The sequence below is a fragment of the Ziziphus jujuba genome, chromosome 6 (genome assembly GCF_031755915.1).
Source record: "Ziziphus jujuba cultivar Dongzao chromosome 6, ASM3175591v1".
Classification (NCBI taxonomy): Eukaryota; Viridiplantae; Streptophyta; class Magnoliopsida; order Rosales; family Rhamnaceae; genus Ziziphus; species Ziziphus jujuba.
In genome coordinates, this window is record NC_083384.1 from 12,922,479 (window position 1) to 12,948,651 (window position 26,173).

The 26,173-nt window shown below is 32.8% G+C and overlaps 3 protein-coding genes across 9 annotated transcripts; 1 reads left to right on the forward strand and 2 right to left on the reverse strand.

The window, feature by feature from the left end:
• Positions 1–45: 45 nt before the first annotated feature.
• On the reverse strand, positions 46–5,534 carry LOC107430812 (ultraviolet-B receptor UVR8). Of its 7 annotated transcripts, none has more exons than XM_016041673.4 (11): positions 5,059–5,534; positions 4,594–4,667; positions 4,416–4,500; positions 4,140–4,271; positions 3,775–4,011; positions 3,377–3,616; positions 3,037–3,080; positions 2,095–2,277; positions 714–804; positions 372–415; positions 46–275 (listed from the first exon to the last, which is right to left on the reverse strand). In XM_016041673.4, exons 1-11 carry the CDS (start codon positions 5,267–5,269, stop codon positions 156–158), a joined length of 1,461 nt encoding a protein of 486 aa, XP_015897159.2. In that variant the 5' UTR covers positions 5,270–5,534; the 3' UTR covers positions 46–155. The 7 variants fall into 7 exon arrangements, 3 of the variants coding, with proteins under 3 accessions (XP_015897159.2, XP_048320117.2, XP_015897163.2); XR_007238048.2 differs by lacking the exon at positions 46–275 and adding an exon at positions 1,106–1,139; XR_007238046.2 differs by lacking the exon at positions 46–275 and adding an exon at positions 1,106–1,146.
• Positions 5,535–10,682: 5,148 nt separating this feature from the next.
• Positions 10,683–11,396, forward strand: LOC112493319 (uncharacterized). Its single transcript, XM_025078791.3, has one exon. It carries the CDS (start codon positions 10,683–10,685, stop codon positions 11,394–11,396), a length of 714 nt encoding a protein of 237 aa, XP_024934559.3.
• A 469-nt stretch (positions 11,397–11,865) lies between these two features.
• LOC107430795 (tropinone reductase homolog) lies at positions 11,866–17,367 on the reverse strand. Its single transcript, XM_016041658.4, has 5 exons — positions 17,186–17,367; positions 16,778–16,985; positions 12,644–12,860; positions 12,391–12,503; positions 11,866–12,258 (listed from the first exon to the last, which is right to left on the reverse strand). Exons 1-5 carry the CDS (start codon positions 17,272–17,274, stop codon positions 12,067–12,069), a joined length of 819 nt encoding a protein of 272 aa, XP_015897144.2. The 5' UTR covers positions 17,275–17,367; the 3' UTR covers positions 11,866–12,066.
• Between the last annotated feature and the right edge of the window lie 8,806 nt (positions 17,368–26,173).

The window sequence follows — 26,173 nt, forward strand, 5'->3', positions numbered from 1 at the left end:
ATGTTTGCATGAACTGAAAATTAACAACAGTATATACACGAACACATAGCAGAACACAAATGTGCATTTTTATAGCAGAACACAAATGTGCATTTTAATAGACAAGTCTAGAAAATCTCTATCCTAGCAAAACTGTCAGTATTCTCATCTGCAAGTCAAATTGGTGTTTCAGCCAGTATTAGTGTGTGCCACCAGCCGCATGCAACATTCTTCGGCTTGCCACTAACAGAAACTTGCGAAGGGATGTTTCTGTCAACGGAATCACCCAGTCCAAGCTGAACACAAGAGAGAAAAAGAAAGGATATCAAAATAATGCTACCGAGAAGTGTGTCTTTTTTGTTTTAATATTCTAATGAGTTAAAGATCCATACTTGGCCATACTTGTTCCATCCCCAGCTAAATAACTGGCCTTCCTCTGCAACCGTAGTTTTGCAAGGTAAACATCCAATCAAGAAAAATCTTAATGAAAAGCTTTATGAATATCAAACTAATCTTTGGAGATGCAAATTTATTTGAAACCTCTTAGATCTTATTATGTTGATGACATAGAAAATTAACCTAATTTTATTAGGGCTTTCTTGGTAATTTTAAATATCTAGTTCTGCTAATGCAAATAGATAGAAAGTTCATTTACTTTTGCTCTTAGAGATAGAATAATCTCTTTTCATAGTAGAGGTGAAATGAACCTGGTTGTGATTGATATATTGGGTTACCTGTCAGTATGACACTATGGCGAGCCCCGCAGGATGCTATCTTGGCATGCTTACTTTCCAAACTAGAAGAGTCTAAACGTCTAGGTAGAGTCTGAGCCACATGACAAACATTACAAAAGCGTAAACTAAACACTTCCTCTGCATATAAAAGTCTAATTCAAGAAATAGGAAACAGAAGCGCTAGTGGAGACAGGAGATGAGTTGTACCCAACATAATGTTTCCAAGCATTAAGACAAAAGGATAAAGAAACAAAAAAGGAGCTCAGACAACTGAAAACTCAAAAAAGAACTCGAACGGGAGCAGTTAAGAAACCAAAAATACTGGCTTTCTAGTGTCAATCTCTCAAAAGCTTAGAAATCGCAAGGGTTAAACCACACTCTATTGGACATAGCATGTTGTCCTTAATTCCCTTAGTATGTCGTCACCTACATGCTTACAATGAAAACGAAATTGGTGTTACAACAGTAGCGATATAAAATTCACCCAAGTTCCATTTATGAAATTTGGAACAATAGAGAACCCAAAAGTATAACTAACAAAAGAAATAATAAATACTTGTCCAGCTATGGCCCTGTAGTCGTATTTCCAAACAAGAAGTTTGATTTTCTGATGTCATTATTGGCTTTAACAAATTTACGTTCAAAATAGTTAACTGATGTAAATTGTCTCAGCACCGTCAAAGAACTCCTAACTTTAAGATAAATGTGAAAAACTTTGAATATGAATTAATTATCTAACTATATTCTAATTTGTTTTATCAGAACATGTTAAAATATAATATCTTTAATATTTCTTATTGATCTAAATAACATATTCAAAAAAATTAACAATAATCAAGAATCAATTAAACTTTATGTCTATGTTACATAACGTAGCATATATGTTATCTATAAACGTAGTTTTCTTAATTTTAAGATCATGGTATATAATTTTGTGACTTTCAAAACTGAACAATCTTGGACAAACATTTTTCTCTTGTTTTTTGCTTCTTCTTTTTTTTTTTTTTTTTTTTTCTAAATATACTTTTGAAACCTTAATTTTTCCCTAAATAGCAAAAAATAAATTCCATGACTTGCTCATGTCTATTAACATGAATTCGTCAATCTCAAATTTTCCTAGATTGAAAAGCAATTCTAATTTGAAAAACTCTGACAAAGTCCTACTGTGGAATTACAGGCAAAACGAAGAATCCAAAATTACATGATTACCCCAAAACTTAGTATAGAGCTTGGTTTCTGCATCACTACACTAACAATGAGGAAGATTGCTAGTCCCAGCTACTTCCTATGAACAATGTTTACATTATATAGACATTAAGAGGTTTGCAGCCTACTCTGGCAAAAGGTAAAACCAAAAAGAACAATAAGTTCTTGGGGATACCTCAATTTGGTCAACTCCAGTTCCCAACTGTCCAAACTGATTCCCACCAAATGTGTACACATTTCCCTCAACAGAGATACATAAAGTATGCCATAGTCCTGCAGCCATTGTTTTCACTTGAATACCCGATAGCGAATTCACACAAGTTGGCCTCAGCTGATCTTGTGTACTCCCATGCCCACACTGGATCCACAGAGAGAGAGAGAGAGAGAGAGAGAGAGAGAGAGAGAGAGAAATGCCCCAGTGAGATCAAAAGAGTGCTCTCATAGTAATCCTCAAGCAAAAAAAAAAAAAAAAAAAAAAAAAAAAAACCCTATTTATCAAATGGCTGAGGTGATGTTTGGTGATTTTTCGTTACCGTTTTCTTTTTTTTTTTTTTTTTCTACATAATAGTGTATAATTTGCTTATTTCGAGTGTTGGGTAATGATAATTATAATTTGTTAGACATCTTAAACAACTATAAACTTAGAGGGGGGGAGGGGAAAGAAAAAGAAAAAAAAAAGAAAAAAAAAAAAAGCTGAGAACTAGCACAATTTGAAGTTGTGTTTCTTTCGTTCCTCAACTTTATAGCTTTATAGTTAAATGCCTCAGAAACTTTAACTATCACTAATTAACACTTTACATAAGCAAATTATACACAATTAGATAAAGAAAAATAAAAAACAAAAACTTAAAACCAACCACGTTACTAAACGGCATCTAATTCTTCCATATGAGTGTGCAGGCTGGAAATCACTGGTTGAGTTTCCCAAATTGGATTTCAAAACCATATTAACCCACTAGTAAAGGAAGCATACCCAAACATATATTCCAAGCTGTGTCCAAAGGCATTTCTTTGAGATATCACAACCTAACAATCTCACAATAGAGCCAAGTATCCATTTTTTTTAATTCAATGCAATACACTCAGCTTAAGGTTCTGACTACCAGAGAAAACTCACCTGTCCATAAAGTCCCCAGCCGAAAGTAAGTAGCACCCCAGCATCTGTAATAAATGGTTTTGAAGATTGAGAAAGGCAACTCAAGACACTATAGATTAATAATTGATAGACATTTTCATCATGTATGTAAGATCAGATAATTCCAAAAATTAAACTAACAAAACCATCCAAGTATAGCATTTTCTATGGTACTAGAGGAATTCTGTAATAGTCTGTGGTCAAGCAATAGAATGATTACATTCCAGCAACAAAATCTTGATGAATAATCCACATTCTCTTGCCACTGCTGCCTACATCTTTTAAGCAACACCACCAGTGCAACACCTGCCATGAAACTTACCAGTTATTATTGCACTATGCCGACCACCACAAGCTATTTCCTTCACATAACTTCCTGGAGCTTTAGAAAATTGTGCCGATAGAGTCTTGCCATCTAGAGCAATTGCTGAAGATCTATCCTTCCCCGAAACAGGTGGCTCAATGCAAGGTATGACATGAGGAGTAGACACCATCTTTACCCGTGAGCCCAAGCCTAGTTGTCCTTCGCCTCCATAGCCCCAACCCCATACCTGTCCCATATCTGAAACTTCGGTTAAAATTATGATGCATCAAGTCTCTTGGTTTACATCAAAAATCTTCCATAGCTTCGTACTTCATACAACCTACAAAACTATATGGTGTGACCACAAAGAAGAAGCAACTACCCTGCAAGTCGTACCCGTGACATTGCGGAATTACCTGAAAGTGCCAAAGTGTGACGCCCACCTGCAGCAACTGTGGTGATCTTCACTCCAGGACCCAGATTAACAATACTAGGAGATGCCATGAAGAATTCATCAGCAGCTACCGAGCCATCAGATTCTTGTTTAGCAGATGATAGTTTTCTTCGCTTCACAATTTCTTCTCCAGCCTTTTTGTTGTCACCAGGAGAAATCTCCCCACTTGTCAAACTAGAGGCCTCGGACCTTTGACTTACTGTAACAAAAAACCTTCATTGCATTAGTCGATTACAGCTATAATCAATTCCAGACTCCGTTTCCACATACAAGTATGTTTCCGCCAACCCACAACCCAAACCCCCCAAAATGAAAATGCTAACACACCTTGTTCGGATACCGATGGAACATGTTTTGCTGAAGTGTCCTTCTGGAAGCTTCCTAGTGAAACCAAGTCGCAAATAAGTTTTCCAGAGGGAATACATTCTTTCCACCCCCACGTGTATGCTTCTCCAATGTCTGCATATTAAGAAACAAAATGAACTCTTCGAAGTGTCTGCTTAAATATGGTAAAATTACTATGAATATTCAAAATGAGTTAAAACCGGTATACAATACCCAAATTATCACTAAAACTAAAAGTAGGAGGCAGAAGGAACGAACCTGTGACCGAAACACAGTGAGCCCATCCAGCAGCTGCCTTCACTACTGAAGCCTCAGTTGGAAGAAGAAAAGGCTCTGGAATCTCCTTAACAAATGCTCAGGAGATAGAAGATGCAAAATCAATTCAAAATAATTATAGATTGCAAAAACTTGACAAATTAGAAGATCTCTGCATTACCCCATGCTTCCCGGAAGTAACATAGCTTTGGCCTTCATCGTCCGTTGATCCCCATGTTATAAGCTTCCCAGACCCTAAATTTCACAATCATGGTTCATAAACCAGCAAATCAACAAACATTCCCAAACAGAACACACAGCATTTCTAAGAAAACTGCAATCCATTACAACAAACTATCTTGAAAAAACCCAAATCGCTAGCTAACTGTTACAAAAGCTTCAATTTTATCGCATCTACGGCTTGGAAAAAGAATTAGACAACAGCTATACCTAAAGAGCAAAACCTAGATGTGATAAACAGCTCGTAATAATAGTATAAAACAATTTTTGATAACATTTTATACATAAACAACAAAATAAAATAAAATCCAACAAATATATAAAAATAAATAAAATAAAATAAAATCCATGACTGTGAATCAAAACCTTAGAAAAGAGATAATCAATGAAAAGATGGAGAATGGACCTGAAATAGCCATGGCGAATCCACAACCGCCACCACTAACGTCTCTCCATGAATCTTTGCCGGAAATCATATCCGGTAGACTGACAGGCATCGGTGACAGTATCGGAGCTTTCTCGGAAGAAGCTCCGGGAAGATAACCCCACATATAGACCAGAGTTTGCTTACATTCCTCCATTTTCACGCTTCCTTCTCCTCCTTCACTGCCATCCATCGCCGAATCCAACCGAAAACTACAAATCGCCAACTAAAACCTCTTCTTCTTCTTCTTCTTCTTCTGCTCAACTAAAGCTCAAAGCGAAACACAGTAAAAAAAGGCTTCACCGCAAAACGAAAATAGATTATCCGATTTTCTCTCCGATCTCTATCTCTCTCTCTCTCTCTGTTTTTATCTTTCTCTTCACAGATCATGAAGCAAAAGCGTTCGTGTCTGCGATTTTGGGATTTTCCCGTGAAGAAGAAAGAAAACTCGAGTACGAAAATGGAGCCGTATCATTTACAGGGATTTAAGGTGCGCCACGTAGGACGCCACGTGGTTGGTATTACACGTGGCACCATCCCTACCGCATATGCGGATTATTTTTCTAAAGGCGTGAGTAGGCGGGGAACTTTCTGGAAGGTGTAAGGGGTTTATTTTTTTATTTTTTTTATTAACTCCCCTTTGAGGTTGCCTCATTGCTTTACACGTGTGGAATGAGTTGGCACTTTAAAATATTTTGTTTTTGGGCCAAATCGTGCTTCGATTTGAATTTTAATCTTGGTTTTTTTTTTTTAATTCAAAATTTACTCTTATTTTAATCGTTTGATACTTTCTTATGCTGGATTTGGAATCTTCCAGAAGTTATCAGTATGAGCTTCGTGGCTCGATCAAGGCCGTCCATATTAATATGTTTATATTATTATTATTATTTTTTATGGAACATTTTATTTCTTAATTATAAAGGTACAGAAAAAGTTTGGCCGATTAGCACATAGTAGTTTTAAGGTATTTTCCAAATTCTATAAATTCAATTGTTACATGTACCAAACTAGGGATGAATATGGACTGAATTTGTTCGGTTTAAATTAAAATATAATTCAATTCATATTTATCGATTTTATTAATATAAAATTCAAACCAAATCATTTATGATCGGATTGGTTAATTGATTTAAAACTTACTAATTTATAAATATATAATATAAATAAAATTTTTTCCAAATATAAAATATAAATATAAATATAATTTAGGAACATATGCTGAAACTGCTATGAGTGTTGAAGCAGAAAAACAGATACTGAAGCTACTGTAAATTTTTAAACTGTGAGTTTTGAAATAGAAGAATAGATAGTCGAATCGAAATTTGGCGTGGTTAATGATTATGGTGATGGACTAACGGTAGACGGCAACGGAGATAAATTTTTAATTTAAAATTACAATTTACAATTCAATTTAAAATTTAGAATATAAAAAAAATATATATATATATATATATATATATTAAAATTAATATATAAAAATTAAAAAATAATATATAAAAATAAAAAAAATATATTAAAATTAATATATAAAAAAAATAAAAAATATATAATTTTTTAATTATATAATATAATATTGGATTAATTACATTCAACCTTTAAAATTTCTTTTAATAACAACCATATATTGTGATAATTACAAATCAGTCCTACCCTTGCCATATTTGTATTAAAATTGACGGAAAGAGGGGCATAATAATCATTTGACTCTCTCTACTTCTGTTCACACCCCACTCCTGTTCTCCCCCTTCCCCGATCACTCAAAAAAAAAAATAATAAAAAAAAAAATACATCATGGGTGGTCCTTTCCCACAAATTCATAGCACCGAATTCACACCTTGACCATTTTTCAATTGCTGCTTTAGTGGGGTATTTTGCAAATAAAGTTCTGAATTTCCAGATTATCTTTTTTCCAGCTCTTGCTCTTATAACCCAATTGGAAACTAAAAGCCACACAGAGATACAGAGAGATACAGATTAAAACAAAAACTAGAAAAAAGAAGAAAAAAGAAAAACGAAGAGGAGGTTCATTTTTGGTACATAGCAGGAGATTTTTTTTTTTTTTTCCTTTTATAGTTTTTATTTGTTTCTTCCATCTTGGTTTGTTAGAAAAATTCCTGTAAACAAAATTTCCTATCCGTGAAATGAGAGCAGGCTTGAGTACGATCCGACAAATCCTGACCGGAGGCGACCAGTGTACTGAACCATCTCCAAATCCTGCCGTGAAAGCCACTATCGAACAGTCTCTGAATTCCTTTGCTGCAGCCTCCACCGTCGCAACCGCCGTGGCCAACTCATCTCCAATTGGTTTGGGATTCCGGGCAACGGCGGTGGGTGTGCCGAGTCGGAATTTGTATTTGAATCCGCGGTTGTAGCAGCAAGGGAGCAGAGGTTGGCGTGAAATCGGTGTTGCAGAGAGTCAAAAAATCTCGTAAAAGAATTAAAACAATTAAAAAAATAAAAAATATTAATATTTTAGAAAAATTAATATAATATGTGTCAACTAACTATTATACCCTTCAGTTCAACACCAACGATAATGGTAGGGATAGATTTATAATTATCACATATATCAAAATATTTTATTGTAATTAAAAAAAACTTCAAGGTATCTAATGTAATTAATTCTATATTATTTGGATTAAATTTGATATATATTTTCAAAACATAACCAATCTAATCCATATTATTTATAATATTTTAAATCTAATCTAATTCAAATAATATAAAATTTCTATCTAAACAGTTAAAAATAGATTAGATTGATCTAATTGAATAGGTTGGATTAGATTTTATCCATCCTATACCAAACTATGAAATAATAAATTATAGAGATTTTTTTTTTGGCTAAAAAAGTTATAGATATTTTTATACAAATATATATTTTATGACACATGAACTATGAACCGGTTCTCCAAAGTTGTCTCTAAAAAGATAAATTATATATATATATATATATATATATGATAAATAAAAAGAAAATTTCATCATTAGGTTTTGAACCTCATCAATCAAACCGTCTCAAAGAACAAATTATAGATATATGTTTTTCTTTCTCAAAAAATTATAGATAGATTTTTTTTTTTTGAATAAAAGAGATAATTTTATTAAAAATTAGAAATGTTACATAGATCATCATGAACGGCAGAGATTAATTTATTAACTATCTATACAAAAGTATAGATATTTAAGAGAGTAATTTATCAATTGCAGATTTTCTAGATTTTTTATAAACTGTTTAAACTTACTTTATATATGCGTAGTTTCATTATATATATATATATTTGCTTTTTATTTTTTTTGCTGATAATATATATATATACACACACTTATGGATACAAATATATGATTATTGGATGAAAGAAATTAAAAAGTAGATTGGTTTGTAACAAACTTTGATCAAATAGATAAATAATTAGCATTTTTTTGCTTGGCATTTTCCTTTAAAAATTTTAAAGCTACATATCCAGTGCCTGACTGGCAAAATTGATTGGTCATGATATGAATGATGTACTTCTGTTCAACATGCTTTTGACACTTAACTTTGACTTTCCACTGTGGAAAAAAAAAAAAAGAAAAGACACGGCTATATATATTTTTGAAAAAGAAAAAATCTAAGAGTCGGATGGGAATCCAAATCAACAGCTACCCAATCTGAAATTTTCAATTTGATTGATTTCTTTTTCTTTTTTTTAAATGTTATATTATTTCACAAGAATTTGGACGTATTAATACTTCTGCAGCAACAAAACATAATGCTAAAACACTTTTCTAGCAAAAAATTTATACATTATCATTCAAATATATAAAAAATATAAAATAATTTTTATATAATATTAAAATATTCACAATTAATAGAGTTTTAAGTAAGTTAAAAAATATATATATATTTTTTCCACAAACTGCTTATAAATTAAATATTAATCTATAAAAACTTTACACAACATGTTTTTGAAGAAACTGATAATTATAAAAATTCTATAAATTTTTTTTCGAATAGAACACTTTAGGCAATGAAAAGATATATTCATTTGGAATGTTTGGTTTTAAAATTATAAATGTTTCTAAAAATATTCGGTTTTATATTTTTGAATATATTTGAGATGGTCAATTATATATTTCTGAACATATTTGAAATATTTGTATTTCAAGATATTCAGTGCATACTTTTGAATGCATTTAAAATGTTCAAGTATATATTTTTAACACATATAAGATATTCATATATAAAAATATTCGATGATATATTTCTAAATATATTTAAAATGTTCAATCACATATTTTTAAACATATTTTAAATGTTTAATTTTATAATTCTCAAAATAAATATGTTTAATTAAAAAATATTCTTAATAATAATTTTAAATGAAGGTCAAAATATAAATTTATAATAAAAGTTTGTTTAATAATGCAAGTTTGTTTGATAATGTAACTAGAATTTTTTTTTTTAAAAAAATTCACAATGCTTAACGCAAAAAAGAAAATTGCTTTCTTGCCTTGGGACTTTAGATAGGAGTGGAACAATAACTACTATTATTTTATTTTATTTTATTTTATTTTATCTTATTTTGAATGGAGCACGTATCTGTATACATATAAAACATAACTAAATAAAATAACACCAAATTATCCAGAACAGTCCATATACAAAAGTAGTAAAATATAATTATTTGTTTTAATACTAACTCATAGATATATTTTTAAATAATAATTTCGTTTTAAAGAAAATTTCTGACATTGCCTTTTTTATTTTTTATCTTTGTTTAAAAAAATTCAAAATAAATAAAAGAACACGAAACAATTGAATAATATTAGTATAAAAAATAACTTTGTTCCATTGGAAAATACATATAATAATTAATTACATCGTAAAATAAAAAAAAATTAAAAAAATAAAATTAAACTAAAATTAGACCAGTGTCAAAATTAGACCTTAATTAGTTTCCAAATATAGTGGGAAAAAAAAAAAAAACAATTATTAGTTTCCAAATCAGACTATGACTCACTTTTTACCAATCCTACAAGGTTTCTATTTTCCCTCATTATATATTTATAAAACCGCAACGCTCTTAATCTCTACCTCGCAACTAAGCTTTTTTTATATTTCATTCCTCAGCTTCTTACTTCTCTTCGGTTTCTTTGTCTGCAAGACAAGGTGAGAATTCTTGTTTTCTGTCATCGCTTTTTTCTTTTCGGTTTCCATATTTCTTTCAATGAATTCGTCCATATTTTCTCCTCCGGATGATATTATATCTGAGATTTTAAGCCGAACTTGTATCCAAACACTCGGACGTTGCAGATTGGTTTCTAAACAATGGAACCAAACAACCTACACCTCCAACTTCTTGGATCAGTTTCTCAAAAGAACCAATACAGTTTCCGGTTTCTTCATCCAAGGCATCAAAAACAACAACTACACATCGGACTTCGTTCCGGTAGACAAACCATGTCTAAAAGAAACCAACCTCTCCCTAAATTTCTTACCCTATCCCGTCAAGATTTTAGCCGCTGACAACAAACAAGGGATTCTCCTCTGCGAAAACCGGACTCGAAACCACAAAATTCCTCGGTACTGTATTTGCAAACCCGCAACTAAACAATGGCGAACAATGCCGAATCCGAAGACTCGCTACCACACCAAAGCAACTGCTATAATGGTGCTGGGTTCAGAACCTTTGCGGTTCAAGATCGTCCGATTCTCGGAGCGAAAGTCTGCTCATATTATGTACAAGTGTGAAATTTATTACAACGTCCGGTGCGAGATTTTCGATTCGGAAACATGGGCGTGGAAGGAGGAGAACGATATAAGGCTTCCTTATGGCGTTTATTTTAGCAATAGCAACCATCCTTCTGTTGCATCTGCATGTGGTAAACTATACTGGCTTTTGTCGGACAATCAGATATTTGTGTTTGATTTGAATAATGAGAGTTGGAAAATCTTTTCTCTGCCTAAATCATTGTGCGAGAAAGATATTCATCATCAGCTAGTGGAATATGAAGGTCGATTGGGTTTGGTTTCCATGGGAAAAGATGAAGACTGCTTGGCACTATGGGTTATGAAGGAATTTGGGAAGATTAAGGTATGGGGAAAAAGACTAGAAATTAGCATGGAAGATATTCGTGAGAGAGAATATCATACTTGTCCAACAGCTTTTTGCAATGCCGATGTTGCAATTTTTAAAGGTTTTTCCAGGATGATGTTTTACAATTTTCAAAATCACAAGAATTCCAAAGATGTTCCCTTGAAGCTGCCGTTTCTATATGCCAGAGATGTTTTCTCTTTGCAATCGGATTTTGAAGATGCTAATTTTTGCTGGAATTAAAAAGATTATTTACTGTTTGAAAAAGTATTGTACTATTGGTGAAGGTCAAACGTGTAATTTAGAAATAATTGGAGCTCATTTATGCACTATATATATATATATATATTAGACATATAACATAAATAAAAGTTCGTATTAAATTATTACTATTTTTTTGGTTATATTGTCTGATAAGCTTTTAAATAATGTGTGTATGGAAATATAGCTCTACTGATCATGTCTTAATTAATTGTTTTTTTTTTTTGTGTCTTTTTTAAAGTAAATTGGTTTTGGTTTAGCTGAATAATATAAAATAAATTTCGTTTTGAGCCATGAATTATCTTTATATTTTTGTTTCAGAGACCACCCATATTGAGGAGAAACATACACTTTCATTGAGAAGAAACATCAGACAGCTATTTGTAAAACAAATTTATATTGGTTCAGTAATCCTCTACAACCCTAATATAATTTTGAAAACACAAATTAATTACTTATAATCAGGACCAAATCTTTTATTTGGAAAACACAATTCATCTTAGGAAAGCCTAATATATTTCTCCCGAAGAACAGTCTGGAGGGATTTTCAATAACATTTAAAAGCCTAACATAAGATGAAGAGTTTAATTTTCTAATTTGATTGTAGAATCAATTAACGTAAAAGCTTAAACAGCTTTATAAAGATGGAGGCCTACTGCTGAGTCGGTGGATAGCCATTGACAGTAAATCCACCATCCACATAAATGATCTGTCCAGTGATATAGGAAGCCGCCGGGAGGCAAAGGAATGCTACCACGGATGAAACCTCCTTGGGCTCTCCGGCGCGAGTCATCGGAGTTCCAGCAATTGTATGATCCATTTGTTTTGCCGTTCCAAAATTGCTCTGCAGGCAAAAAATACATATAAAGTTACTAATAGAAGCAGGGCATTTTCCAATGCAAATTTTGATGATCATGAAATATAAATAAATAAATAACTAAACAGAACAGAAAGGTGTAGATATGTGTATATATACTATTAGATTCTCAACAAGAGGAGTGTTGATACGCCCAGGAGCAACTGTATTAACTCGAATGTTGTCCTTTGCCCATTCACAAGCCAAGCTCCTTGTGACTTGATTTATTGCACCTATTCAACAGACAATTATTCAATTAACTTTTTCATACATTTTGGGAAATTTTTTTTTTAAAAAATTACTCAATAAAAATTTACTTATCTCTATGGAATAGGGTAAACCTTTAGATGATTAATAAAAAAACAGAGTATACCTTTGGCTGCTGCATAAACAGAAATCATAGGTAGAGCAACGACACTCGCTATAGAAGAATTAAACACAATGTTTCCATTTCCTGAAGCTTTCAAAAGAGGGTGTGCAATTTGGCAAAAATGATAAGCAGACTCAAAATTGGTACCCATTATTGTCGAGAAATCTTGGGCTGTAAATTCCGTGGTACTTTTTGGTATTACCATCCCAGCATTGTTTACCTGATTAATGAAGTTTGTTATGGTTAAGAAAAAAGTAAAAAAAAAAAAAGAATAGAAAAGGAAGGAAAATACCATTACTAATATTGTATATTAACATATTAGTAATAATCATAATATATCATCTATGATTTTTAGATATTCATTACTTCTAGGAGGAACAATTTAAACATATAAATTTTGAGACAAATTCAGTGAGTGAAATAAATTAATAATATGAAAATAGTTATACAGAATTCAAATATTTTCACTCAAGACATCATTTTCACTCTTTTAAAAAGTTTCTCTTTTTAAAATCATTACAAAAAATCCGACTAATACCGCCAAATCAATATCATAGAAAGAGCATTTTATAATTAAGGAATTTAAAATATCATTAACCAATTGAAACATAAATTTAATGTTGACCAATAAACAATATAATTATAATTTAGAAAATAATAAACAATAACAAAATGTAATAAAACCATCAAAATATGTATATTAGAGAGAACAAATATAGTGTACCATACGACATCACCAAATAGTATAGGACGTCACGAAACACCACCAGACAATAAAGAGATACATAGAAACTAATGTCATAAGGGAGTGACACACAATTCATTATCACTCCAAGAGAATGACACACAACTCATCATCATTCTTTTATCTCATGACAATCTGTCATCCTATGGTTAACGAAGGAGTGACACACAATTCATCATCATTTTGAGAGAATGACATAACTCATCATCATTCTCTCATATCGTAACTACATATAGAATGACTAAGCTTATGCGCAACTAATAACATAAATAGAACCACTGATACTATATGGTATACTATTTAAGAACAACAACGTAGTATTTATAAATTATCCTTTCAAAATCATACTTTCTATTTTTACGAAACAAATACAGTCTCATAAATTAGAATTTAATATTCAAACCAACTATTTATTTAAATATTTCAAATATTCAAAAATTATCATTTCATATTAAAACATAAATACCAACAGAGAAATATATATTACCATAAACCATTATTAAGTATTTTGAAATATAAACACTTAAATATGCTTAAAATATACAATTTTAAATTCACTTTTTTAAATATACAATTTTAAATTCACTTTTTAAAAAAATTTATTCAAATATTAGATATTTAAATACCAAAATTTTTAAGTTCACCATAAATTCATTTGAATTTAAAACTATTTAAAATTTTATGAGAAATCATATGAAATAATAACATATATATGTAAAAGCATATTTTTATACGTGTATACGATAAGTACTTATATCAAAGCATATATATAGCATATTCAAACCATATATAAAAATCATTTAAAAATATAAACTATTCATAGATACAGTTGGTGTTCACTCCTACTTCTCCACAGAATAGCCTCTAATCTCAATACAAGCACCTATAATATAATAAAAATAATTCTTGGACTCCAGAAATCAAAACCAAGGCATTCATATGCACCAAATATCTTAAAATATTCTGTGCAACTCTTAAATCGTGTAAATTGGACACCGAAGGGTTAAATTATACTTTCATCCTTTTGGACTTAATACCCAAAATTTGGATTTTTCATCTAAAGGCCAATTGAACAAAAATAAACCTTTCATTGAGTCCCATTTATATCTCATTATACAAATCCAACTTCAATTTTGTTTAAATTGTCCAATTGTATCCAAGCATAGTGTAATTTTTATTTGGTATTTAATTAATTGATCCAAAAATGAAAAATTATCAAATGACATCCAAAATTTCCAAATTTTATATCAATGGAAAGCTTGTGGGATGAGCAACAAGAATCTAACTTAGTCCAAAAACATAGTCAATGGTTGGAAAACACATCGAAAAGTTCCACCAGACTTGATGTTAATGGATCTCTTAAATCGTGAAGAATTTCAACAAACAAAGGTCTGATTCAAGCTCAGAAGATCCAAAAATAACGGGTAAGGGTATGGGTCAAGCTAAAACTACCAAATTCCAACCAACCTGTTGGAGATTGCAATGGCGTCGCCGCGACTTCACCAACTCGATCCAGGAGCTTGCAGCTTAGTTAGGCCATAAAATTGGTGGTTTTGGTTGCTTTTTAGTGCTCTATCATGGTGGCCAACATATGTGAATGGTGGTGGTCGAAAAATGGTGAAAAACCAATTGATCCAGTTTGGTGATAAAATGGGTTAGATTGACCCGGTTTGAGTTCTACGGTTTGTGAGGGTTTTTGCAACATTTTGGGTTTTTCAAATTGTTTAATGAATATATAGACCTTGGATCTACTAGAAGATAAAAATCTGAACTAGTTTGGATACAGATAAAATACTGATATTTAAAAAATTTTCAGAACTATAACTTTCTCATCTTAAATCAGAGTTAGACATGGCATCAATCTACGAACTCGTATTAACGAGCTCTACTTTACGATATATTGGTCAAACCAAAATTTTGACTATACAAAACATCAAATTTGAGACCTATAAACAATCTAGTTGGTTAAACCCTGTTAAAATTTTTAAATCTAGGTTTTTTCCGAGATGGATTGTTATGCCATATCTAATATAATAATAAAAAAAAACACATATATATATATAGTCAATCTCTTATTAGGACATCTTGATGCTCTTTATTTAGGTGAATTATCAATGCTTGATGAAATAACCAGTGTGACAATTAGGACTCCTCTCTTGGTCTTATATTAGTTGTTGCAGTTGTCAAACTGGGAATTGAATGACTAACCACTATGAGAGTCACGAGTGTAAGATAGAAGACTATTCTAGAATTAGAATAAGCTCTTTTTAGGTTTAGAAGTAAGATTCTTGGATTTTTTTATTAAAATCTCCTTTATCAACTTTTGGATCTCTTCAAATATTGAGATTTAAAGAATTATCTTGGGTTTATATGAGTCATGATAAAGTTTACTTTACCCATTTAGGATTTTATTATTTTACTAGATTTATATAAAACTTTAAAAATATTTTTAAATCTCAGTCTTTAAAGAAATTCAAAAATTGATAAGTAAGATTTTGATGAAAAATCTATTCGGATATCCTTATGAGAGATTGGCTATATATAAATATATATATTTAATCAAAATTAAATATCAATTGTATTAACCAGAAAGCGATAATACATCAGCATCTAACAACAAATGAAGCAACTAAGGGCCTCCTCTAACCAAATACAAGAATGATCAAAATTAAGAGCAAAATAATGAGCAATACTATGTGAGTGTTTTCATTTAGTTGGTTTTTTACTTTTCTCTTTGCAAACTAATTGAACCATAAGAAGAAATCAAATCAAACGGACCAAATCATTTTGAGTTCAGTTCTATCATGTTGAATATTTTATTATTTTTAATTTTTAATAAAAATTTTCAAAAATATTATTACTTTTATTGATTTGAATGCATTATTATTAATATATTTAACTAAATAATTTAAAACTATAAATTACAAGTCATTATAATTAAACATGATAATTAAAAAACACAATTAATTATAATAAACCATGGAAAGCAACCAAACCAAACCAAACAAATCATCTCGGTCTCAGTTGGATAATGTTGAATATTTTTATTATTTTTAATTTTTAATAATTTTTAAAAGATATTATTATTTTTATTGATTTGAATTTAGTATTATTAATATATTTAACTGAATAATTAAAAAACAAAAAAAATTATGATAAAACATTAAAAAATTATACAAAATCAACTTAATTAAAATAAAAAAATCAAATCAAACCGAACCAGTTTAATTAGTTCATGTTGCTTTATGTCCACCCTTAAACAATATAATTCACATTACGAGGAGGAAAGTAGCAAAAAAAGAAAAATTAAAAAATAAAAAGTTAAAAACTATAAAATTAATAAATAGTAATATTTTTATTATATATATATATATATATATGAGGGGACATACTAGGATATTGAGCTTCCCTTCAAAGAGAGATGAGATGGTTTCGATGAGTTTCTCTCGTTGGTCCCTGTACAACACATCACATACCGATCCACTAACTTGAAATCCTTTGCTTTTCCATTCTTCCAAACACTGATCAAGTTCATTTTGATTGCGAGAACATGTGTGGATAGTGGCTCCAAACCCTGCTAGTTCTTCAACTATGGCACGCCTAATAACCACTCAAACCAGGAAATTAGTAAAGCTATATAAACTATATCAAAATTAATCGTCAAAAATGAATCAATTAGATTTCACAAAAATTTCCTTTGTACCTTAAAAAAATAATGATAAAAAAATTATCCAGCACAAAAAGAAAATAAAACAAATATGCAAGAAAATTTATTAGTAATTTATGAATTAATCACCTACCCTATGCCTTTTGTTCCACCGGTGACCAGACCCGTCTTCCCCTGTAGTGTCCATCTATTTTCCATGCTGCTAATATCTGGTTGTCTCATGTTTTTATGGTCTATTTGGCAGCTTACCTCGCAACTCAAAACTCACAAGATTTGCAAAAGTGAAAAATAATTTGCTTTTGGGAATACCAAGAAGGAAAAAATAAAAACTTAAGGCTAGCTTTAGCATTTCGTCCAATAGTGAAACGTCAACTTGGATAGAGCTCCTGTATGGCCATTGCCCATTGGCCACGTTTGGATGCTATTTTGGATGTTATTTTGGATGTTAGTGTTTTTTTTATTCGTACAAGAAACGAGTGGTGTTCTTGATTTTAAAGAAATCCGTCAGTAGTTCAAATAACTATCATGATTTTATTGTATAATAAAGATGGTCAATATTTAACTTATATACTAGGTTGGAAAAACGACAAAATTTATGAATTTCAATCAATCATAAAAACAAAATTTTGGTTAATTTTCTTGGTCTTTGACATAATTTATAGACTTTTAGTCCTATAAACCTAAAAAAAATTTCTCCGTTAGCTTTTTATTTTTTTTTATCTTTTTTATTTTTTTGACAAACCAAAAGTTTGTGTTTAGGATCTCAATCATTAATGGAAGAAATCTTTGTTTAGTTAATTAACCGCTATGTTTTCCCTGATCCAATAGAGAGAGAAAAAAAAAAAGCCTATGCTTTCATCATATATTTCTAGGTAGCTCGTGAGGAATGATAGTCTAATATGTTTTCTTTTTGTCCTCGAAGGAAAAAATCGTTTTCTCTTCATTTTTTTTTTTTTTTCATTTTTCTTAAATACTTCTTTAGTGATTTGTAGTGATCGAACCTTGGCCAGTTTGTTGATACGGCCGAAGGGCAAGTCCCCATAAAAGGACGGCCCAGTGTGTGTTCTTTTCTAGGTCACAATTTGATGATTATGTTACATGCTAAATATGGACAGACATATTTGTTTAAAATTTTACAATCTTAAAAAAAATCCAAAAATAAATTTTTTTATTTTTTTTTATTTTTTGATGTTTCCTGTTAATATCAAATGGTCTTGTGCCATGTGATATTGTACTGGGACATGTTGAAAAAATTATAAAGCATACAAAAACTTAGGAGTGGGCAAAATCCGATCTGGACAGATAAAATTTTTGGATCGGATTGGATGGGTTTTTATTTTATATTCGAGTCGGTTTGGTTAAAAAATTTTACAAAATTGAATATTTCGGTTCGAGTTGCGGGTTGGATAAAATTTTACCCAATCCAACCCGCACGGACCCGATCTTTGTATATAAAATATAATATATAAAATAAAATATGCATTTTAATTTTGAGCCTTAGATTTTCCCCATTTAATCTCCACCGTCGGATTCAATCATATCTAATAAAAACACATTTGCCCTAGCAACCAATCTACCACTCCACGGCACCAAGAAGCAGAGCAAGGCAGCCAGCTCCCATCGGCAACACCACCACCTGCAACGCCACCACCGACAACATCAACACCCAACACCATTGTTGCGAGTTTGTGACGCCACCACCAGTCACGATTGCCAGTCAACCACCACGATCGATGCCACCACCACGAGGCACAAGTCCATCTGCAACCAGCAACCATGGTTGCACTCTTTAGTCCTCAATGCCGGCTGGCTTTGCTGGAGATTCAAAGCACAGAGTCCCTCCGGGCTAAGAACGAAGCAAGCGTTGTCAATTGCTCTTCAACTTTCCAAGAAATTCTAGTTCGGTACCAAAAGAGCCAGCAGAAAAACAAAAAAAAAAAAAGCTAGCAGAAAAAGAAAAAAAAAAAAAAGCAAAAAAGAGCTAGCAGAAAAAGAAAAAGAACAAAAAGAGCCAACAGTTCGATACCTTGAGTCCTGTAAATCCTTTATTGTTTAGTAATTTTCAGACTTTATTCTACTACCTTATTATTATTATTTTTTCAGACTTTATTCTACTACCTTATTATTATTATTATTATTATTTTTGCTTAAACTTTATTCTACTAGCTATGCTTATATAGCTATAGTTCCTTCATTACAAAAAGAGCCAACTGAAAAAGAAAAACAGAAAAACAGAAAAACAGAAAAAGAAAAAGCGTTACATGATTTTGGCCCAAAATATTAAATTTTAATCTTAAAATAGCCCAAATAAAGAAGTATGGCCAAGCCCAACATAAAGCCCAAATCGAGAACCCAACCCAAACCGATCAATAATCATCAGTTTGGATCGGTTTTCGAATTGCACAATAAATTCGGTTCGATTCGGTTTCTTACCCAATCCAACCTGAATATGTCGATTCGGTTTATAAAAATTCATAAACACGAACCGATCCGGACCGTGCCCACCCCTTAAAAAACTAAGTACCATAACCCCTAAATTTGAATGTGTGATGATTTAGTCCATTTTTCTTTGTTAATTAAATTATCACTTTTCGTAGTAAATACATAAATCTTACAAATTATCAAATTCCAAGTAAATGTAAATATAATATATATATATATATATATAGACCGTGTACTATCAGGTCGGACCACACATTATCTATCTGGACCAAAAACGTTTTCAAATCCATAGCCTTTGGATTTCAACACTTGGAAAGGATGGCTGAGATTGAAGAAATGGCTCACGTGTGAAAACTTTGCCTAAATCTCCCCTTTCCATTCGCACAACAACTTTTCTCTTCTCCTTTTCTCCTCTGCTTCTACCGAAATCAAGCCCCACCGTTCCAGCCACCCAAAATCCAGCCCCACCATTCCAGTGAGATCCCACATCAGTTGAAAAGGGAATGAAGCATGCCTTATAAGAGGGTGTGGATACCTTTTCCTTGAGAGGCCTTTTAAAACTGTGCGGGCTGGGCCCAAAGTGGATAATATCTCATGCAGGTGGACTAGGCTGTTATAGTTGGTATCAAAGCCAGATCCGGATTGGTATGCCAACGAGGACACTGGGCCCCAAGGGGGGTAGATTGTGAGATTCCATATCGGTTAGAAAAGGGAACGAAGCATGCCTTATAAGAGGATGTGGATATCTTTCCCTTAAGAGGTGTGACAACCCAGACCACCCGCATGCGATATTGTCCTCTTTGGGCCTGAAAAATTGTAATAGCCCAGCCCAGACCACCCGCATGCAGATATTGTCCTCTTTAGGTCTGGAGAATCCTCTTACAACTCAGCCTTCAAGGGTTTAAAACGTGTCTCAGTGGTTAGGGAGAATCCTCTTCCAACTCTTACCTGCCAGTCCCACTGGCCCGGGCCTTTCAAGCCCAACCGAGATATTGTCCGCTTTGGAAGCTAGGTGGTGAGCCCAATCCTACCTCTCACGGTTTTACTTTCCCTCATGGGAACGCGTCTTTGTGGTTAGGGGGAATCCTCTTCCAACCCCTACCTGCCAGTCCCACTGGCCCGGCCTCCCAGGCCCAACCGAGATATTGTCCGCTTTGAAAGCTAGGTGGTGAGCCCAATCCTACCTTTCACGGTTTTACTTTCCCTCATGGGAATGCGTCTGCAAGGGAAAGGTATCCACACCCTTATAAGCCATGCTTTGTTCCCCTTTCCAACTGATGTGGGACTTGACAATCCTCCTCCCTTGGGGCCTAGCGTCCTCGCTGGCACACCGATCCAAGTACTGGATCTCTCAGGCCCAACCCAGATAATGTCCACTTTGGAAGCTAGGTGGTGAGTCCAATCGTACCCCTCACGGTTTTACTTTCCCTCATGGGAACGCATCTTTGTGGTTAGGGGGAATCCTCTTCCAACCCCTACCTGCCAGTCCCACTGGCCCTGGCCTCTCAGGTCCAACCGAGATATTGTCTGCTTTGGAAGGTAGGTGGTGAGCCCAATCTTACCCCTCACGGTTTTACTTTCCTTCATGGGAACACGTCTTTGTGGTTAGGGGGAATCCTCTTCCAACCCCTACTTGCCAGTCCCACTGGCTCTGGCCTTTCAGGCCCAACCGAGATATTATCCGCTTTGGAAGCTAAGTGGTGAGCCCAATCCCACCCCTCACGGTTTTACTTTCCCTCATAGGAATGTGTTTGTAAGGGAAATGTATCCACACGCTTATAAGCCATGCTTTGTTCCCTTTTCCAACCGATGTAGGATTTGACAGGAATATTCTTACAACCCAGCCTTCAAGGTTTTAAAAGGCCTCGCAAGGGAAAGGTATTCACACCCACTTATGTGGTATGCTTCGTTCTTCTTTCCAATCGATGTGGGATCTCACAAGAGATCTTTTAAAACTATGTGGGATGGGTCCAAAACGGACAATATCTCATGACTGTTATAATTTCAGGCACCAAAATCTAGCTCAACTGGTCAGCCGATCGGAACCAGAAAGGGTCACCACCGTGCGTACGAGACCTCTGCCTCAGCATCATCAAAATGGCTCAAATCATAGATTTCATTACTCCTTTGTTCAACCATACAACAACATCTTCCCTTTCTTCTTCCCCCAGTTGTGTTATATATGCTCTTCTCCTTGAGAGAGAAGGAGGAGACCTCATAACAGCCTCGGTCAATACCATAAACTGAAATCCGGTGATAGTACCTATCTACAACCAAGATCAATTTTCTAGAAGCAGGGAGGATTGCCTTAACCCATATGAAAACCCAAGGTTTATGGATACTCTGGATTGGAAATACATAGCTAGCACTTTGTGAATTGGGTTTCTCTCATATCTCTCATTCAAGCAGCATGAGTAATCACTAAAGGAAAAGGGAAGAGACCTACTGCTTCCAAAAGAGTATACAATTGCGCTAATATAGCTGTTTGGAATATCTATATCTATTTGTGAAAAGACGAACACAGCAGCACTCAGAAGTTTCCCTTGAACTCAGAAGTGGGATTTGGATGGTGTTTTGAGCTGAAGCTGTTAAGGAAAATCATGTGGGTCAGAACAAATCGGACACCAATGGATTCTCATACACATATATATATATATATATATATGTGTGTGTGTGTGTGTGTGTGTGTGTGCAGAAATTCACGAATCAGGATTCATTCAAGAACTTAGAACAAGTTCAAAAGTAAATAAAAAAAGAAAAAAAGAAAAAAAAATGATATCAAAACAATCCATCATTACCAAAGCTTAATTGATTTTTTAATGCCCAAATTTCTTTATGGCTTGGATTTTTAATGGTTTCATTTTTTTTTTCTTTCTCTCAGAGTGTGTTCTAGTGTGTTCTCTTCCGATTACGATAAGTAGTCATTTTTTTCTAAGATAAGTTCAATATCTCTGATCTTTGATTTTCCATTCAAATGGAGGATTTCCGTACCCCAATTAGGATCACAGAATGTGTGTGTGTGTTTTAGACTTCGTAATTATGTTCCCACCTGCATTTTGATTTTGATTATTTTAGACTCTGGAATTTTGTTACCACCATTATCATCATCAAAATTCAAAATGGCTCGAATCATAGATTTCTATTCATTTGGGCAAAGTTTTCACACGTGAGCCATTCTTTCAATCTCAGCCGTCCATTCCAAGTGTTAAAATCCAAAGGCTGTGGATTTGAAAACGTTTTTGTTTCGGATGGATAGCGTGCAGTTCGACCTGATAGTAGACTGTTTGTATATATATAAGTGGCTCCTACAGTCAGGACATACTGACCACATACTATTAGCACAAAAAACTTGGTTTTTTTATGTAGAAGTTTCTTGATCGTTGGATTAAATGAATGGCCAGCTTAGTTTTGATTTTCCTTAGTTTTGAGATTATCAGTGATTTCTTCTCCGGCCCATTTGGGGAGATTATTTCGGATGGTTCCAAACCATTTTCAGAATAAGAAGCCACCACTACAGCTTCTACGACCATTCTCTGGTCTACCATCTCAATTGGCTCCACACCCTTTTTCTCAAAGTTCTCAACTTTTTCCTTGGATTTCGACCCAGTGTGCGTTTTTCAGTTCTTCATCATCTTCGCTACCAAATTTTGTCGGTTTTCCTTTTCTTTTTTTCTTTTTTTTCTTTCAAAATCATGAAAAAGAATTGATCAAATTTTGGTATCTGGTTGGTCAAAACCCTGAAGAATTAAAACCCTCACTTTCATATCAATTTTCTCACAGTGTCTTTGTCTCTCTGTAAAACTTCAAGTCTTCATGTTTTTCGTATTTTCGCACGCCAAGTTTCTCCCAATTTTTGCTGCATTTGCGATTAACTGATTCAAAGCTTTCTTTTTTTCTTACTCAGCCGCAATAATATTGTATTATCTTTTTACCATAACCAGAATACCCTCAAACTTTCAATTTCAGCCTTTTTCTCCTACCCCCATAAGCAAACACCACTCTCTCTGTTTGTCTGTCTGTCTCTCTCTCTCTATATATATATACATATATCTCTCTCTCTTTCCAACTTTTTCTCATACATGAAAATCAATAAAAAATGATTCAAAGTTCATTTGCATGATTTTAATTTTTCTATGCTTATTTTTTTAACGAATTTGTTTTCGATTTTTCTCTCTCTCTCTATATATATATATATTTATAGATCTCGATGATGGATGAAAGCTCGTGCGAATCTGAAGATAGCTATGTGAGTTATATAGTCACTCTCTCTCTCTCTCTCCCCCCGCCCTCTCCAAACGCTATCCCCCTCTCTCTCTCCTCCCTTTACTTTTTAAAAACTTATTGTTATTTGTTCTGTTACTCGTTCCCTCTCATATACTTCATGCGCATCAAGCCGATTTGTACTACCACCTTTTGGAAAACCAATCTACGGTACAAATACTAAAAAAGCAAAATTGAATGGTGGATATAGCTGGAAAAGAATCCTGTATATTAGGACAAAGCGCAGACTAATTGAATAGGGGTGGCTCTTTCTCCATCGAACGGTTGATACATGGTTGAATAGTGGTGTTTTCCAAAAAGTTTCGAGATTAGTCATTGTATTATTTTATTTTTTTGTAACATATATCAATAGAAACTCTTATTTATTTGTTATTATTTAAAATTTCTTTTTCACTTTTCTGCTATTGTGGCATTATTTATTATTATTAAGAAGGGTGGGGAACTTAAGCTTGATTAGAATCTTTGTTCAAGCAAAGAGTAGCTTTGCCATTAGACTATCACAAGGGACTTAAATGACATTAAAGAAATAAAGACTACAATCATATGAAATTTACCAAAAGATGACTACTATAAAAACTGTTAATCAACACAATTATGAAAGAATTTCTGTTGTATTATATGACTGAAGTTTTGCAATATATATATGAAAATACAAGTGTATCTAGAAGGAAACAAATAAACAAATTATCCTATGATTCCTATGATTAAGGGATAGATCTTATCATATCCTAAATTTAAGATTTGATAATATCTTTTCCCACAATTAACTCCTATAATTCCTAACACTCCCCTTAAGTTGGAGCATGAATATCACACATGCCTAACTTGCATAAGGACTTATCGAATACTTTGCTTAATATCGCCTTTGTAAGTATATCAGCAAGTTGATCTTCAGACTTGACAAAAGGCAATGCAATAATCCCTGCTTCGGGTTTTTCTTTAATAAAGTGTCTATCAACTTCTATGTGTTTCGTTCGATCATGTTGAACTGGATTGCAAGCAATTTCAATAGTTGAAGTATTATCACAATATAAGTACATAGTCCTATGAGAATCAACACCTGACTCTTCCAGTAGCTTCCTTAACCATAACAGTTCACATACTCCAAAGGCCATGCCTTTATATTCTGCCTTTGCACTAGACCTTGTAACAACTGGTTGCTTTTTACTTTTCCAAGTCACAAGGTTTCCTCCAACAAAGGTGAAGTAGCCTGAAGTTGACCTTCTGTTATTAGCTGACCCTGCCCAATCTGCATCACTGTACCCTTCTATTCTCGAATGACTATATTTCTTGAAGAGTAACCCTTTTCCTAGAGTAGATTTTAAGTACTTTAAAATGCGTTCAACTGCCTCCATATGTGATTTTCGAGGGTCATGCATAAATTGACTCACCACACTTACTGCGTATGTCAGGACCCATCCAAAACTCCTCACCGGAACCCTAGACAAGCCCTGATCTCAGGGAAACTCTACCGGACCTCCAATGGAAAATCCGGCAGAACCTCCCCTAAGGGTTGGACTTACCACAAATTTCTTGCATTGAAAACATACTTCTATATCCCCTTATTCCTCTTACATTATTACAATTTAATTCCACAAATTTGCAACACTTCAAAATGTATAACAGGAAATCAGTGCATAATTAATACATAAATGTCCAAGACAGTATACAGAGTTTCATAAAGTATTATTAAGTATAGAAATTATACAACAAGGATGAAACGAATATTACAATAGAAATGAATGAAGACAAAGATAACTTTTCGAATTACGACAGCGACGGAGATTAAGCTCGCTCCGGATGAACGTCGACAAATCTTTGTACCTAGGGGAACGAAATTTAGAAATATGAGATCGTAATCATCTCAGTGAGTGACCCTGTCTACTGTACAATTATAATAGTAATAATAATTATAGTACACTTGATTAATTAACAATAAATAAGTAAATAAATAATAATTAATTGAAAATAATATTTTCTCTCAAAACCCTCACCATTCATTCCGTTGGAAAAGTTCCCCTTTTAAAACATTTTCGCAAAACCTGTTATTTGTATTCTCCGAAAACCAAGGAATCAATTATTCAACTAAATATCAAATAAAATATAATAAATCAAGCATCCAAAATTTATAATGAAAATAAAATAGGAATAGAAATAAAAAAATAATTTCGTAACAATTACTAAATGATTAATAAATGTCATAAACAAATAATACAGAAATATTAATGAAACTTACATTAAGACAATTCAGGAAATAATTAAATATTAAAATAAATCAATTTATTGAATAATTAAGCAAAGGAAAAATTAAATCAAATTAAAACCTCCATTTGGAATAAATAATAAAAACAACATTAAATATATTCTTAATTTAAATACAATTTCAAAATATTTATTT